Below are 13,944 nucleotides of genomic sequence, written 5' to 3'. Positions count from 1 at the left end.
TTAGTTTGTCACCCCGTTTCACGTGGCTATACATGTTCCTTTGCTTTAATCTCCTTGCACTGATTTTACCAAGAGCACCACACTTGCTAGAGTAGTGGTTCTCATCCAAGGGTACAAGTGCCCCTGGTAGTACACAGTGGTCTTCCAGGGATTACATCAACTCATCTAAAATATATGCCTAGTTTTACAACAGACTATATAAAAAGCACTAGTGAAGTCAGTATAAACCTAAAGTTTCACACACATGCATAAAAGAATCTCAAGCTTCATTCTAACATCAAACTTTCTATACTCTCTTTTCCCACGCACTGTTAACTAGAATCAATCACATTTTCACCCAGACAGGGCACTAGTATAATTTGTTGTTAAGCATGAGTTAACAACATCATAACTGAATATGGCAAAATTTTACAGGATGGCAGTGACGCACTACAACAGACAGTTTAAGAAAAACAATGATACAAACCAATCTCATGTCTCCAATAGAACTAACTTCCCAAACCTGAGAAGAGAGCTCCTAAGTTTCCTCACGAACCCCAACCTCTCAGCTAGCAGAAGAATATTCTGCTACAAACAACATCTAGTTGCTTCCTATTGTTCTAGTTTCCCTATTGATCAGCCAAACAGTTAATCTCTTAATACACAATGCATAAAAGGTTTCATTTCAACCCAGAAAAATGGAAGACACTTATAATCACCACAGCATTCACATCTGAATGACAGCTAAACATAAAGGAGCATCAAGCATGCAGCCATCTGGAAACAAATGTATTCTTTCGCATTATCTGTTCTCAAACCTTTAAGACAAAGGGACAGAGGCTGGCCCAAGACTCGCATTTAGTAAGATGCTCATTTCAAATCCATTGTCATTAATAAACATTGTCAAACCTGCAATAAAAAGGATAATAAGCTATCAGATTCTTCTACCTTCTTTGAATTCTAAGGGACTTGCTTGTTTTAACGGAGAAAAATCAGTAAATGAGAGATCCCTGAAGTTGAAGGATGTTGTCCCAAAAATTACATAGGAGAAAAACTTTGAAGTGGATTGCAATCAAATAAGCCTTTTGCCAGCTTTGTGTACCTATTATGGAATAATTTCCCCTGTCTATCAATAGGATATTTCCAGCAGAGTTCAAATTCTTCTAGCGCTTACAAGCACAGGTTCTGCTCTCATCTCTTGTTGCCTATTTAGCAAAGTTAATGTTGGACAGAGTGGACAGTCCTGATAAGAAAAGCCAATTTTAAGTCAAAACTGGGGATAAAATTTTCAAAATGTGACTGATTTTATTTCTGGGATATTTATGCAAAGGTTGGTTTCTGTCTGTGTCTAACACAACTATTAGCCTGCGGACCACAGGTTGAAAACCACTGCTCTATGTCTAAGATTTCTAAAGGGGTCTGGCACCTCCATTTTAAATTTTTTTTTTTTTTTTTTTTTTTTTTAAGGAGTCCACAAATGAAAAAAGGTTGAAAACCATTGATGCAGATGAACATTCTGTACCTCAAAGTAGCACCCTGAAACCCCCATATTCATCACTGTCATATGATATGCTTTTTACAATCCATGCCTTGTGAGTTATTTCAAAAGTCTGTCAGTTGAACCTTAATAGCCTCTTGAAATCTATGCACTCTCTTTGTATGTGAAGTTATGAATTCTTTTGCTATATGTGTTACTAAAATATGTTGCGAGACTGGGAGACGCCCACAGCCGGCCTTTCAATAGCGACAAAGGAGCAACTATCACTGGCCAGACAGGCTTTGATGGCCCATCAAGAAGAATCCAATATCTCAGAGACTCCTTGGAGAGGGCACGTACGCAATGAGAGCTGCTTAGGACCCCATGTCACAGCAAGAATCTTTCTAGCAGTTGGTAGAAAGTATAAAAGAGGGGCAGTGACATCGTCACTTGGCCTCTCTCCTCCTCCATCTCAATACCTGGAAGATCTGGAAGACAAAGACTTTGAACTAGGGAGTTCAGTCCCAGGCTGGGAAGGGAATTCAGCTTGTGTACTGAAAACCGTGAGCTGTCTGTCACGTGTATTGATGGCTTGCGACTTTTCTATTCTAGTTTCATAAAGCCTGCAACTCTTAGGAAATTTTCCTTTTGTATGTCAGAGATTTGAGCACATTCTGAGCAACTTCTCCAGAAACTTATTAGGACCAAGAAAAAAAAAATTAAATTGGCAGCAACTTGGACTTCTCAAAAGGCCATAATTAAATGGGAGTTGCACATCTCTCTCCTTTAGGCTACTTCAAGAAATCCCAGCCATTCTTTCTACCTTCACACGAGATACAAGGAGACCAATGGAAAGTAACCTTTCAGAAAGGGACCATTTCCTGAAAGTAGCTTATCTGGTTTCCGATTTTCTGTGTTTTGGGTAGGACAGTAGGGGTAAAAAATTATTTAGCCTGATATTTAAGAAAGTCGCCGAATGTTTTACAATAGTCAGTGATAAGGTCCTCTTGCTTTCAAGAGACAATTATTGAGGGGGAAAAACATGCTGATGAGCATATCAACCAGATATCAGAATATTGCTATATCTATCCCAAAAAACTACCAAAATTACCACCACTTTTGTGGTCATGCTCAGTTGGGTGACTAACCTAAAAGAAAAGGTTACCACAGGTCATGAGTCCTCAAGGCAAAATGTAAAGTGTTATTTGGTGGGTCGAATTTAAAAAAAAAAAAAAAAAAAACATTTTTATTTAAAATACTTTTTTTAAAAATAAATGTTTGTCATAAATTTGAGAAGCACTGAGCTAGAGGAATTAAAATTTGAAATGAACACCTAAACTTACTGTAATATTTAAAACTGTTTAGGTAAATAAAAAAAAACTGGCTTCATCAGTGAGTCCCCCTCAAATTTCAGTAAGTTAAAGGGTCCTAATTTTTTTTTTTTAAATTACAAACAGAATCAGGGAGAAAAACATCTAACTTCTGAGGTCAACTCAACCTTTACAAATATGTCACACTGGCACGTACTTCATTAAGTCATTATTTTCACTTTACAAATAGTAGACATTCTGAATTGGTCAGTACACCCACCACTCTGAAGAGTTCCATTAGTCAACACCTCACATAGAAAAACAAATGATTTATTTCCCTCCATAAACAGCAGTGGCATAGCTACTCAAAAACAAACAAAGTCCTTTAGGCTGCAATCCAACAGACTTGGAGCAAGTATTCCACCACTGAAGTTCTGACTCACCTGCAGACAACCACAATCAGCCATTTAAAATCATCATAACCTGCAAAGACAACCTTTCATAAAGGGGCAAAGGAAGGAGAAACCTAGATGCGAGTCTGTTGTTGCTTGTAAATATCATTTGCAGTCAAGCAGATCGCATTTTTTGGTCTTAAAAATTTGATGACATTTTACTTTATTAATTAAAAATAAAGGTCTATTCAGCAACAGCTGCTACCATTATCCTTGGGAAGCCAAAGAACAACTGGTTTAGACTTCAAAGCACAGGAGTATCACAGGGTGCAATATTAAGTGAGGTTTTGTATGGTAGTGCCACCACATGAACAGACATCACTTCTAATGCAAGTACTGATGATGGTGCAGAAATGATAGTTTTATCTTAGATAAGAGCAAAGACGGATCATAAGATCAGACTTTGCAGTAGTTTACCTGTGTAAGGCACAATCACCAGAGGTATCTAAGGAAAAATTATATACATTTATGGAAAAAAAAAAGTCTTACTTTTTGGGGGAAGGGGGGGCCCTAAAGAAGGATGCATGATGCAGAAGTCCCTTCGAATCCAATCACTGGTTTTTACTATTGTAAATTCTCCTTTCCTCACAGTTAAAGTAACTTTGTATGAAAAGTTAGCCACCGGCCTAGGTGCTGGAACTAGGGGTGCTCCTGCACCCCCTGGCTTGACGTTGTTTCCATCATATAGAGGGTTTACAGTTCAGTTCAATGGCTCTCAGCACACACCCCACATACAAACTGTGCCAGCACCAGTGGCAAAAGGTTCCACAGAGAGCAACCAGAAAAGTGTGCATGCCCAAGAAGAGGAAAGAATGATACACGGACATGATACCTGGATAAGTAGTACTGTACAGACTGACTTTCAAAGACTCGCTCCCTGAAGGAATTTCCTTTCTTTAGTGAATTTATGGATCTGAGTGTTCACTAGCATTCAAAAATTTGTTTCTCATCATCAAGATGTTCAAGTCTAACCGTACTTGATTTTAAAAAGCTGTCTTGAAATAGGAAAAGGTTATTGAGCCTTTCTATTTATAAGGGCAGGAGTGTAAGTATGAAAACAGCTGAAAACAGCTTTTGCATTGTATCGATTGCTATAGCCCTTTGGCACCATTATTTTAAGGGTAAAAGACAGACAGACATTTTAATTGATACTGGAGGATATTTTAGATAAGACAGGTGTTTATACCAAAACCTGCAGTTCTTATGGCATCAGACTGATTAGGAAAGCCTGAAGAATGCTGTGCTCCATGTGGAAGGACGTCTGTTGGTTTAACAGCAGGATGCAAGGCCCAGCACAGTATGGTGCAATTCAATTGCTGCACCATACAGAACAAATATGGGGGAAAGCATATTTCATAGAAAGTACAAACTATTATTGGCAAGTAACTTTAGCCACTTTTTCCAAGAGTTGTTTGGCATTTTATGCAATATCAATAGGACACATACTGCCTGTCACTGTCAACTGCTTGTTAGAAATCATGTTAAACTGATATTCTATACAAGCAAAAACATTCCCCCTTTGTGGGAAATAAGTGTTTCGATCAATTTATTTCAATTCCATTCTTTGCCAGAAGCTTTTTTGAAGATGATAAAGCAAGTAATCAGTGGAGAGTGTGTGCACATTGATTTGGAAGAAGTGAATGGATAATAGAAATTTTGCCCGCTAATTGTCTCTCTGTATCTTCTGTAAATCAATTGAGACTAGATTGGTTTCTACTGCTGTTTACCCAAATGAAGGGTGAATTGCAACCTATCAGCATGTACTACTTTATGAAGCCCTCTAATAGATATTGAAAATGGAGTTCTAGAAGGAAGCTTAGTATTCTAGTCGAGCTCTCAAACACTTCAGACAACTCTTAACACTTTGAATTTGATAAACAAGATTTAATGTATAGATCCTAGAATTATCATGTATGTAGCATACACATTTATAGTATTTCCAGGGTGGGTCACTCTGAATGGACATACTGCATTTTAATCAATTTCATCCATCTCTACTTCTTTGATAGATTACCTGATGCCTGTATGTTTTAAGCAAGGCACTCAATATTAACTTAAGCCAATAACCTGTTCTCTCCGTTTACTAATCAAACCTGAAAAGTGCAAGATCTTTTATTTTTTAAGTTAAAGTAAAGAAAACCCTACAGAACAACATCTTGTATGTTGTATGACAAGTTTGATTTTCAGCACAAAGGCAGTTTTTCTAGCCAACTTATAAACACCTATGATAGGCAGGTAAGGAACAGGAAAAAAGCCTTAACCGTATATCAGCATTAATGGGAGTGACGAAGGGCATCAGGAACCATTATTGCTATTCCATAAACTGTTGCACAGAAAAAATGTTTAAGTTTTAGCTATAACTTTGCAAATTGACAGTTATCAGACTAATCAAAATGCAGACTTTATGCAAAATTGAGGACGGAATACCTCTGACATTAAATGGCTAAAATGTCTCCTCTGCCTCCCCCCAGCCCCCAAAAAATTATGCATTGGAATGATGTCCTAGAGCAATTAGAAACAATAGTTCTGGTAACATCTTATCAAAGAGATAAATTAAATTATGAGGAAATTAAAGGAATACACTAGGATATGGAAGCAATTTTAAAATTGTATAAAAAAATATACTGTTAGCCCTAGATCAAAAGCATCTTTGTTCCTATGAAACCATCATCTAAAGAAATTCCCACACAAATGTGTTGTTTAAATACCAAAGCCAGTGTTTTTAAACAGTCAAGAAAGATTTACTATCTTAACTATGATGCTAGTCTAAATACAAAGCATTGAAGAAGTTCCAGCAATTGTGCTTATCAATGGGTTCGTCTTTACTAGCACTCAAACAAAAAAAATGAAGAACAAAACCATTGGTCACAGAAAAAGCTAATGTCAACATGAAATAATCTTCCAAATGGCTAATTTGTGCCTCAGTTCAACCAATCCTACATGCGTGTTAAAAAGATTCAAAAAAGGAGGCCACAGAAGGTTATATTCCCCACTATTACTGGCAATAGCAATACCATTGTCAAGTTACCCCTGTATGAACTCCTGTTTAATACTGAGGTTAGTGAAATAATATGGTTTTTTCTCCCCTTAATTATCTGGAAGAGGACTTCTCATCCTATACTTGTCAAGCAGTCACCCATAATAACATGAGAAATCTAATATATCAAATTATACTCCAGTTTATTAGTGCGCTATCATAATGAGCAAACTTGAATGCTGAACAGCTTAATTATGATTTTCACATACAAAAATATATATCAAAGTCCCAAAGACAAATTAGAAACTTGATAATGAACTGCAGTTAATAAGAGGACAAGAGAACGTTAATATAGATATGGCGATGAAAAATTTAAAAACAAAATCTGAGTGTTTAAAACCAGAGCTTGGAAATATGTAAATTATTCCTGATGTAGAAAGCAGATTGTGGATAAGTACAAATGGCATTAAAATGTAAAAAGAATGAACAATTTTAGGGCACATAATCTACCTGGTCATGGAAGAGCCCACAAAAGCTAAAACCTACTTCTGGAAGTGGAAACAAGCAGTACAAATACTATCATTAATATTCTGTCTCTATTATACATGTCACATAACCGCCTTCTACTTTGCTCATAAATTAAAAACAACACTTGAACAAACAGAAGAGTGGGCAAAACACCGTTTATTTTCTACGTTTTGACATCTTCCTCAGTATCTGTGGAAACCTGGACTGTTTTTGCAAGTCAGATACTGACTTTTGGTTCAAAATATTTTTTTTAAAGCTTCTGTTTTTAAAGAAACTGCAAAAGAACATTTAGTACTCCTTCTGCTGGCTGCTTAGCAGCAGCCACATACTGTTCCAAAAGCTGTGATTGTCATGTTATGGGGCAGGCATGAGAACATAGGTTTATGAAGTTACAACAGAGAGAAATATTTTATTAGCAAAAAATTGAAGGTGACTTAGATAGTCAGCCTATAACATTAACCCTCTAAATACCTTTGAGCACAATGCTGACAATACACAAATAATTTAATAAACACTATTTCCTGTCCAATCAGAGATGTATGACCATTGTATTGCCTTCATATAGTGTCACTGATATCCAGTTTGGTAGTCAAGGAGTTTACCACTACTACTGTTGAACAAATTAGTGTTTTCGGTATAGTTTCTAATCAGTGGGGACCTATATCACAAAACCATAACTGACACTCTAGTAGGCTTTCCAAGGACGGAAGCCACGTATTCAGTTGGCACAGCAATTTAGTTACCCTCTGAAGTGGTCCCGCCAAGTGAACCATCCAATGGTTAAAAACTGATCCCAGATTTGAGAAGCGGATTATGGACACAGTCCATCTTTGTTTTGATGACAGAACATAAATGTTTCTATCTTGGAGGACTGATATGCATTCAAACAGAATATGATCATATCTACATGCAAGGCTCTTCCCTTTTGCATACTTGCCTGTTCTTTTATGAAAGTGAGAAAGTTTAAAGGAATGCTGTAAATTTTGTTTCAAAGGGAGATAAAGTAAATGTCACTTTATCTAGAAGAAGGGCTGTTGTACATTGCATTCTCCAGGCTCACTGCTGTTCCTTGCTGCTGAACATCCATGAGAACAAAAACTCATCATTTTTTAAGTTTTTAAAATACCATTGAAAGTCTGACTTAAAGTTAACAAGACAAAAAAAATTTATAGTTAAAGTTTCAATGTCCAGCCTTAACTAACGGATTGCCTTCACCGCAAAATTAACTCAAGTCATAATTCAAGCATTGCCCCTAACTTCAATTCCTTCCTTCCCTCTAATTCAAGTGCACTGGGTTTTTAACTCAAGTAGGCTGGCACCAAAGTGGGAATTGGCTAAAACTCAAGTGAGCATAGCGCATCAGCTGCTAACGCCAACACTCTGCAGTCCAGACACAGGCTAACAGAACTCAAATGTTTGGAGTGCTTACGGTACCTTCCTAGAATTCCCCCTGTGCCCTGAAAAGATAGACAAATTCTCCCCCAACTCGTTGGGAAAGAATTCAGAAACTGACTTGGGTTACTGTTAGAGGTAGGCAAATAACAGATTTTCCATTTGCTGGCAATTCGGGGGCGGCGGGGAAGAGATAATTATTTAGGGTCAAACTAAACATTTCATTTAGATTTTGACCATTTTAAGTGTTAGAGTAATTTTATCTGAAACGTGAATATCCTGAAACAAAAAATTCACTTTGCATCAGAATTAAAAACATTTGAATTTTAAAAAAGTGCCAAAACACATTTAGATTTTTTTTAAGGTGCTGTTTTTTGTCTGGGGTTTTTTTTGTTTGTTTGTTTTTTGTTATAAAGTAAAACACTTCAGCAAATTTGTCACAAATTTGCAAAATGTTTCAGTCAGATACATGCTTTGGTATGAAAAAAAAGTCCAAAAGAATTTCACTCAGTTTTACTTACCATGATGATATTTACCCTTAGAAGTCTTAGCACTGCAAACAAGCGCAAACAGCACCAGCATGGACACAGCAACTCAAGCGTTATTTTGCAGTGTGGCCTCTCTCACTGGAGCTTGACTAACTCAAGAGAGGTAACTCAAGTTAGCTGTGCAATGAAGACATATCCTAAGATCGTAGAAATATCTAAACAAAGAGTAGCTAAGTAAGAGATGGTATGAACGCAGCAAGAAAGATTATGTGGAGCTATTAGTCCTACTGCGTATAACTACACATAGGAAACCTTAATTTACACACTACAAAACAATAACAAAAGCAGATAATGACTTTTACTGAAGATTTGTTTACTTGAGAGGTAAATATTGAGTGAGATGAAGCAAAAATAGACGTCTTCTCAGAACAATAAATCTTGATTCTCAAGAAAACGAGTACTAGAATTCTTATTCTCTCCCCTGCTCCCACCACCCCCCCAATCTCTCACACACACTTTTTTTTTTTCCAAAAATATCTGGAATTCTCTCCTTCATGAACATAACATTCCTAAGTAGAATAGCCTTTTTTAACTGATATTTTCATGGAGAGAATTTACCTCTATGTTTTATGCAGAATTTAATGTCCAGAAAAGTTCTTTTTAACCTCTGATGAGTCAATCGGGATGTAGAGCAAGAGGTTTGACCATTTAAAATTGCACCGATTTATTGGGAATTCGGTCCCAATAGTTGACCTTCATGCACAACAATGAAAAATTGTCTTATTGCATGACTTTTCAGCTGATAAATAAAATAATTCTGACTTAACAGTAACTGTTAATGAGCCTTTATGGTCAAATCTTGCCATGAGTCTGCCATGTGATTAGTCCAAGTTTGTTATAAAATGCAGCAAGCTATAGCAAGTAAAGTGCCTCCAAGATTTTCAGCTATTTTATTTGTAAAATCATTTTGAAGTGGAATAGCTATCCATTTACTGTATAATTTTGGCCCTATCACAAATATTATAAAACCATAGTTTAACAAGGAGCTGAATTCTTGAGACCATTATGAATTTGACTAATATTATACAAAATAAAAAGAATACTACTCCCACACCCTCAGCTTTATCAAAGGCTAGAATTCCATCAACTGAATATGGCAAGATAAGAAACAAATGCAAAGTTCAAGTTCTCTGTTTAGATCAGTAGAACCCCCAAGATGGAATTAAAACCTTATGTACATATTATGAGTATTGTAACTATGGCATCACAGTACATTTATATAAATAAAATAGAAATAAAAATTCTTCTCTAAGTCTGTCCTATCCAACTCTCTTCCTTCCCAAACTTCTCATTCTGAAACTTTGGTACATTCCCTTCCTGGGTCCACTTTCCTCCTCCCCTATCCCATCACTACATCCGGCCCTTTTCTCATCCCAATTTCCCAACTTGACATTATACATTTTAAACTATTTACACCCAGTAATCATATAAAAAGCAGTTTTCAAGTATTATCACTATTATTCTATACTCTAACTTCAGTCCAAATAAAGTGATCTAAACATTCTAAATACATATTTTTTAAACTTAAGTCAGTAAACATCTTTAATAACAAACCTATTAGAAATTCATATGTATAATATACCCATACTTTACAGCAGATTTCAGGTAGTGACTAGTGGTACAGAGTCCCAGTATATATCCAGTTTTTACTAATGTTAATATCTGTAAGTGTATTAATTACTTTTTTTAAATTGGGAACAAAGTGATAACAGGCCTAATCCACCCATGTTAGACAATGAACAAACAAAAGCACAGGGCCACTAGAATTGTTAGTGAATTCAAGATACTGTATAATTAAACAAGCCAAAATACAACAGTAATGATTCTTTAGAATTCTTCTAATAGTACAACCTCCAATGACAGTTAGCTAAATAAACTGAAGTTACCTAATATTTTGCATTAAGGTGTAAGATAGCCAATAAGATTTGCCAGAAACCAGCTATTCAAAGAAGTGCATAGAAATTTTACTGTGCAACTCAAGGTGAACTAGAAAAGGCACACACCAAAATCTCAGCCACTGAATTAGAGATTTAAATCCAAATCTGCTCAGTATTTACTGTTTGAGCCTCTTATGTTGTTTTCTTTTGATTTTTCCATTATGTGTATTAACTGTAGTTTCAAATTACCAACATTAAAACTCACCAGAGTTTTAAAATAAACTGGGCTTGTGCCCTTTTTGGTTTCCTTATGATGTATAAAGAGAGCCTGAAAAGTTTAAGAGATGAGAAGTGTGAGAACAGATTCTGCTTCGTTTTCTCTTAGAAATATCAAGAATGCAATGTCTGGTTTTCCCCAAGACTGGCTGAAGAACCTACTGGATGTTTCAGAGGTATATAGTGTCAGTTCTCACACCTTAATATAAGGGGGTAGAGGTGTTGAATCGTTAACAAAAAAATTCCTTTTCTTGAAACATTACTTAACTATATACAGTGTTGTTATAGCCATGCTGGTCCCAGGATACTAGAGAGATAGAGTTCTGTGTAAGCTCGAAAGCTTGTCTCTCTCACCCCAACAGAAGTTGGTCCAATACAAGATATCACCTCATCCACCTTGTCTCACTTGATTAACTAGTTAGGTATTAACAAACAAAACAATGTGACAGTCTGGCTAAAAATTCCTTTCCACTCAGTTGTTCAGCCTTCATTCTGAACACTTGTTCCACTCAGTTGTTCAGCCTTCATTAATTCTCCAGCCACGACAGCAAGACTTCTAGACTAGCCAGGATATGCAGTTCTAGAATAAGGTTTTTTCCCCGCTTGTTTCTTTTGGTCCTTCTTTACACACCTGCAAAATTTGGCTTGTGCTCTCTCTGCGGTCACCTTAAAGCTTTCCTCATTAGTTGTTCAGATGGCTCAGCACTTTAGTCCAAACTTCACTGCCATAAGGAGAGAGCTGAATTCAATATTTTTTTTTTTAAAAGTTTACCAAGGCCAAAAGTCATTTTGCTTCTTATAAAACCTCAGCAAAGTGTATGCATATTTGGACAGTTTGAAGCATCCTGATGGCCCACAGCCTAAATAATATTTGCTAATTTCCATAACACTATTATGACAATATTTAATCCTCAGCTGATTCAGTTTACAGTAGTGATATACACACACAGAGACAGTGTACCAGTATGGAGAGAAAGAATATAGTACTGTTTTATACAGTATCTCACTTAGGAAAGTATTTTACATGATAGGCAAAGCACTACAGGCGCTTGTGTAGGGAAACATGGAAGTCACTGTAACTACCACAGTTAATACAGATTTGTACAGTAAGAAAGTTAGCACTTCAGCAGACGTTTTCATACATTAATATTCAAAACACTCTTGTGAAGGGATGGTAAATATTATAATCCCATTTTTACACGAGAAAAACAAAGGCAGAGAAGTCATATGATTTGCCCAAAGTCACAGAATGAGTCAGCAACAGAGATAATCAAGTCTCATGGGTTGCCCTTTAGCACTCAGATCTCCTTCACTCTCTGAAGATCCAATCCTGCAAGCCCTTACTCATGTGAGCAGTCTCAATGAAGTAACAAACTATTCATCTGAATAAGTGTTTGCAAAATCAGGTCTTTGAACAGAAACTATTAATCAGTACCATACTGAACTGATTCACTGGCCAGTCCTACTATTTTTAATTGCAACCAGACCCAGGTAAAAGAAGCCTTGATCAACATTCATCTGAAAAGTGGCACCTCTATTCATGCGGTGTCCCTAGGATCATAAGGTCTGAACCAAAGTCCAACCATACTATGTCGACTTTATTGTAGATATATAAGTTATGTTTGTGGCACAGCATCCGTAGCACAGCATACAACCTAAAATACAAGAAACTTTACACATTTCAAGGAAGCCACTGTAACAAAAGGGAACACATTTTTAGCTTGTCTATATCAACTGTTCATGCAACTTTTTGGCAGAGTTGTTCACAACACTAGTCCACCAAGCTCTGACTTCTAGTCCTTATTTATTACAATAACTACTGAACCCCAACTTCTATTTCAAAATAGAGTAGTTCTGCTCTTCAGCGACTGTGCTGCATCTCATTCTGGACCTGCAGATTCAGCATCCCACTGGTATCCACCTACTATTTCAGCTGTGAAGTCACCAACTGCAAAATTTACACCTTAAAAAAAACAACAGCCTTATACTTGGGGTACTAATAAGATATATACATTACAGGTACATAGAGGCGCCTCTATAAACAGACCGTCTGGTTTAAAGGTGCCCTGTTCTTAAGTGATCTTGGTGTGAAGTGGATATGGTGAGTTTTTATCTTCCTTACCTTTTCTTTGGTTTTGAGGAATCTCTGAAGAGCCTGCTGGGTCAAGTCTCTGACACGGAGCCGCCCATCCTTACAGGGGACCACAATCCCCGTCTTCCCAAACGAAACAGTCACTTTCATCTCAGCCACTCACCCCAACCGCTCATTAAAACAAGGGTGACAAAGAGCAGGCCGAGGAGCAGGAGGTGGGAAGCGCGTCCCTGAAACCGTGGGGCAGGAAGTCACAACACACCTCCAGACAAGCCCAGCCCCCCCGGGCAAGGGCGCGAGTCCCGCTGTCAGGAGCAGGTGCCTGGCCCAGGCTCTGGGGGGTGAGGGCCCCACGGCGGCCCCGGGGGCAGGGCGAGGAGAGGGCCACTAACCACACCCCCGGCCTCCCTGGGGCGCTCAGGACAAGGGCACAGCGGGCACCGGGGAACCCAGCCGGAGGCCCCAGGCGCGAACGGGGGCCGGCCCCAGGCGCGGAGTCTCTCGCCGGGGGCTGGGAAGGGCCCTGGCAGGCGGCTCTCTCCGGCGCGGCCCCCGCTTGGCTCTCAAGGGAAGCCCGGGCCGAGCTCGGGGATGCGGCGGCCGCGGCTCTTCCGCATGCCGGGGCGGCTCCTACCTGCGGCCCCCGGCCCCCGCGGGCCCTGGCGGCCCCCGCGCGCGCTCGGTGCCGCCGCCGCCGCCCGGGCCGCCGCCGCGCCCCGGAGCCGTGAGGGGAAAACTTTGTGCCGGCTCCTGCGCTCGCAGCCGGGCCTGGCCCGCGCGCCCGGCTCCGGCTCTTAAAGGGGCCGCAGCGACTGGCTGCAGGGCCTGCGGCACCACGGCAACCGGGTCCCCGGCGCGGGTCAGACACAGTACACCTCACACACACACACACACACCCCGCATAGCTACACCTCACATACCCACACCTCACATACCCCCCCGCACAGATCACACACAGCTACACCTCACATACCCCCCCCGCACAGATCACACACAGCTACACCTCACACACACACACCCCCGCACAGCTACACCT

At 38.9% G+C, this 13,944-nt stretch overlaps 1 protein-coding gene across 5 annotated transcripts in view; it reads right to left on the bottom strand.

Moving 5' to 3' along the window:
* Positions 1-13,707, bottom strand: part of PARD3B (par-3 family cell polarity regulator beta) — a 607,862-nt gene extending 594,155 nt beyond the window's left edge. For 3 of the 5 annotated variants that reach the window (XM_084642618.1, XM_084642621.1, XM_084642622.1), the window contains exon 1: positions 12,939-13,705. In XM_084642618.1, the coding sequence (XP_084498744.1) occupies positions 12,939-13,058 (120 nt within the window). In that variant the 5' untranslated portion in view covers positions 13,059-13,705. Of the gene's footprint in view, positions 1-12,938 lie in introns of all 5 variants that reach the window. The other 2 variants (XM_084642619.1, XM_084642620.1) reach the window with 2 other exon arrangements.
* Positions 13,708-13,944: the final 237 nt, after the last annotated feature.

This window comes from Lepidochelys olivacea (genome assembly GCF_965140295.1).
Source record: "Lepidochelys olivacea isolate rLepOli2 genome assembly, chromosome: 11".
Classification (NCBI taxonomy): domain Eukaryota; kingdom Metazoa; phylum Chordata; order Testudines; family Cheloniidae; genus Lepidochelys; species Lepidochelys olivacea.
Note: the sequence above shows the minus strand (reverse complement) of the source record. Positions and strands in the feature narration are given on the sequence as shown.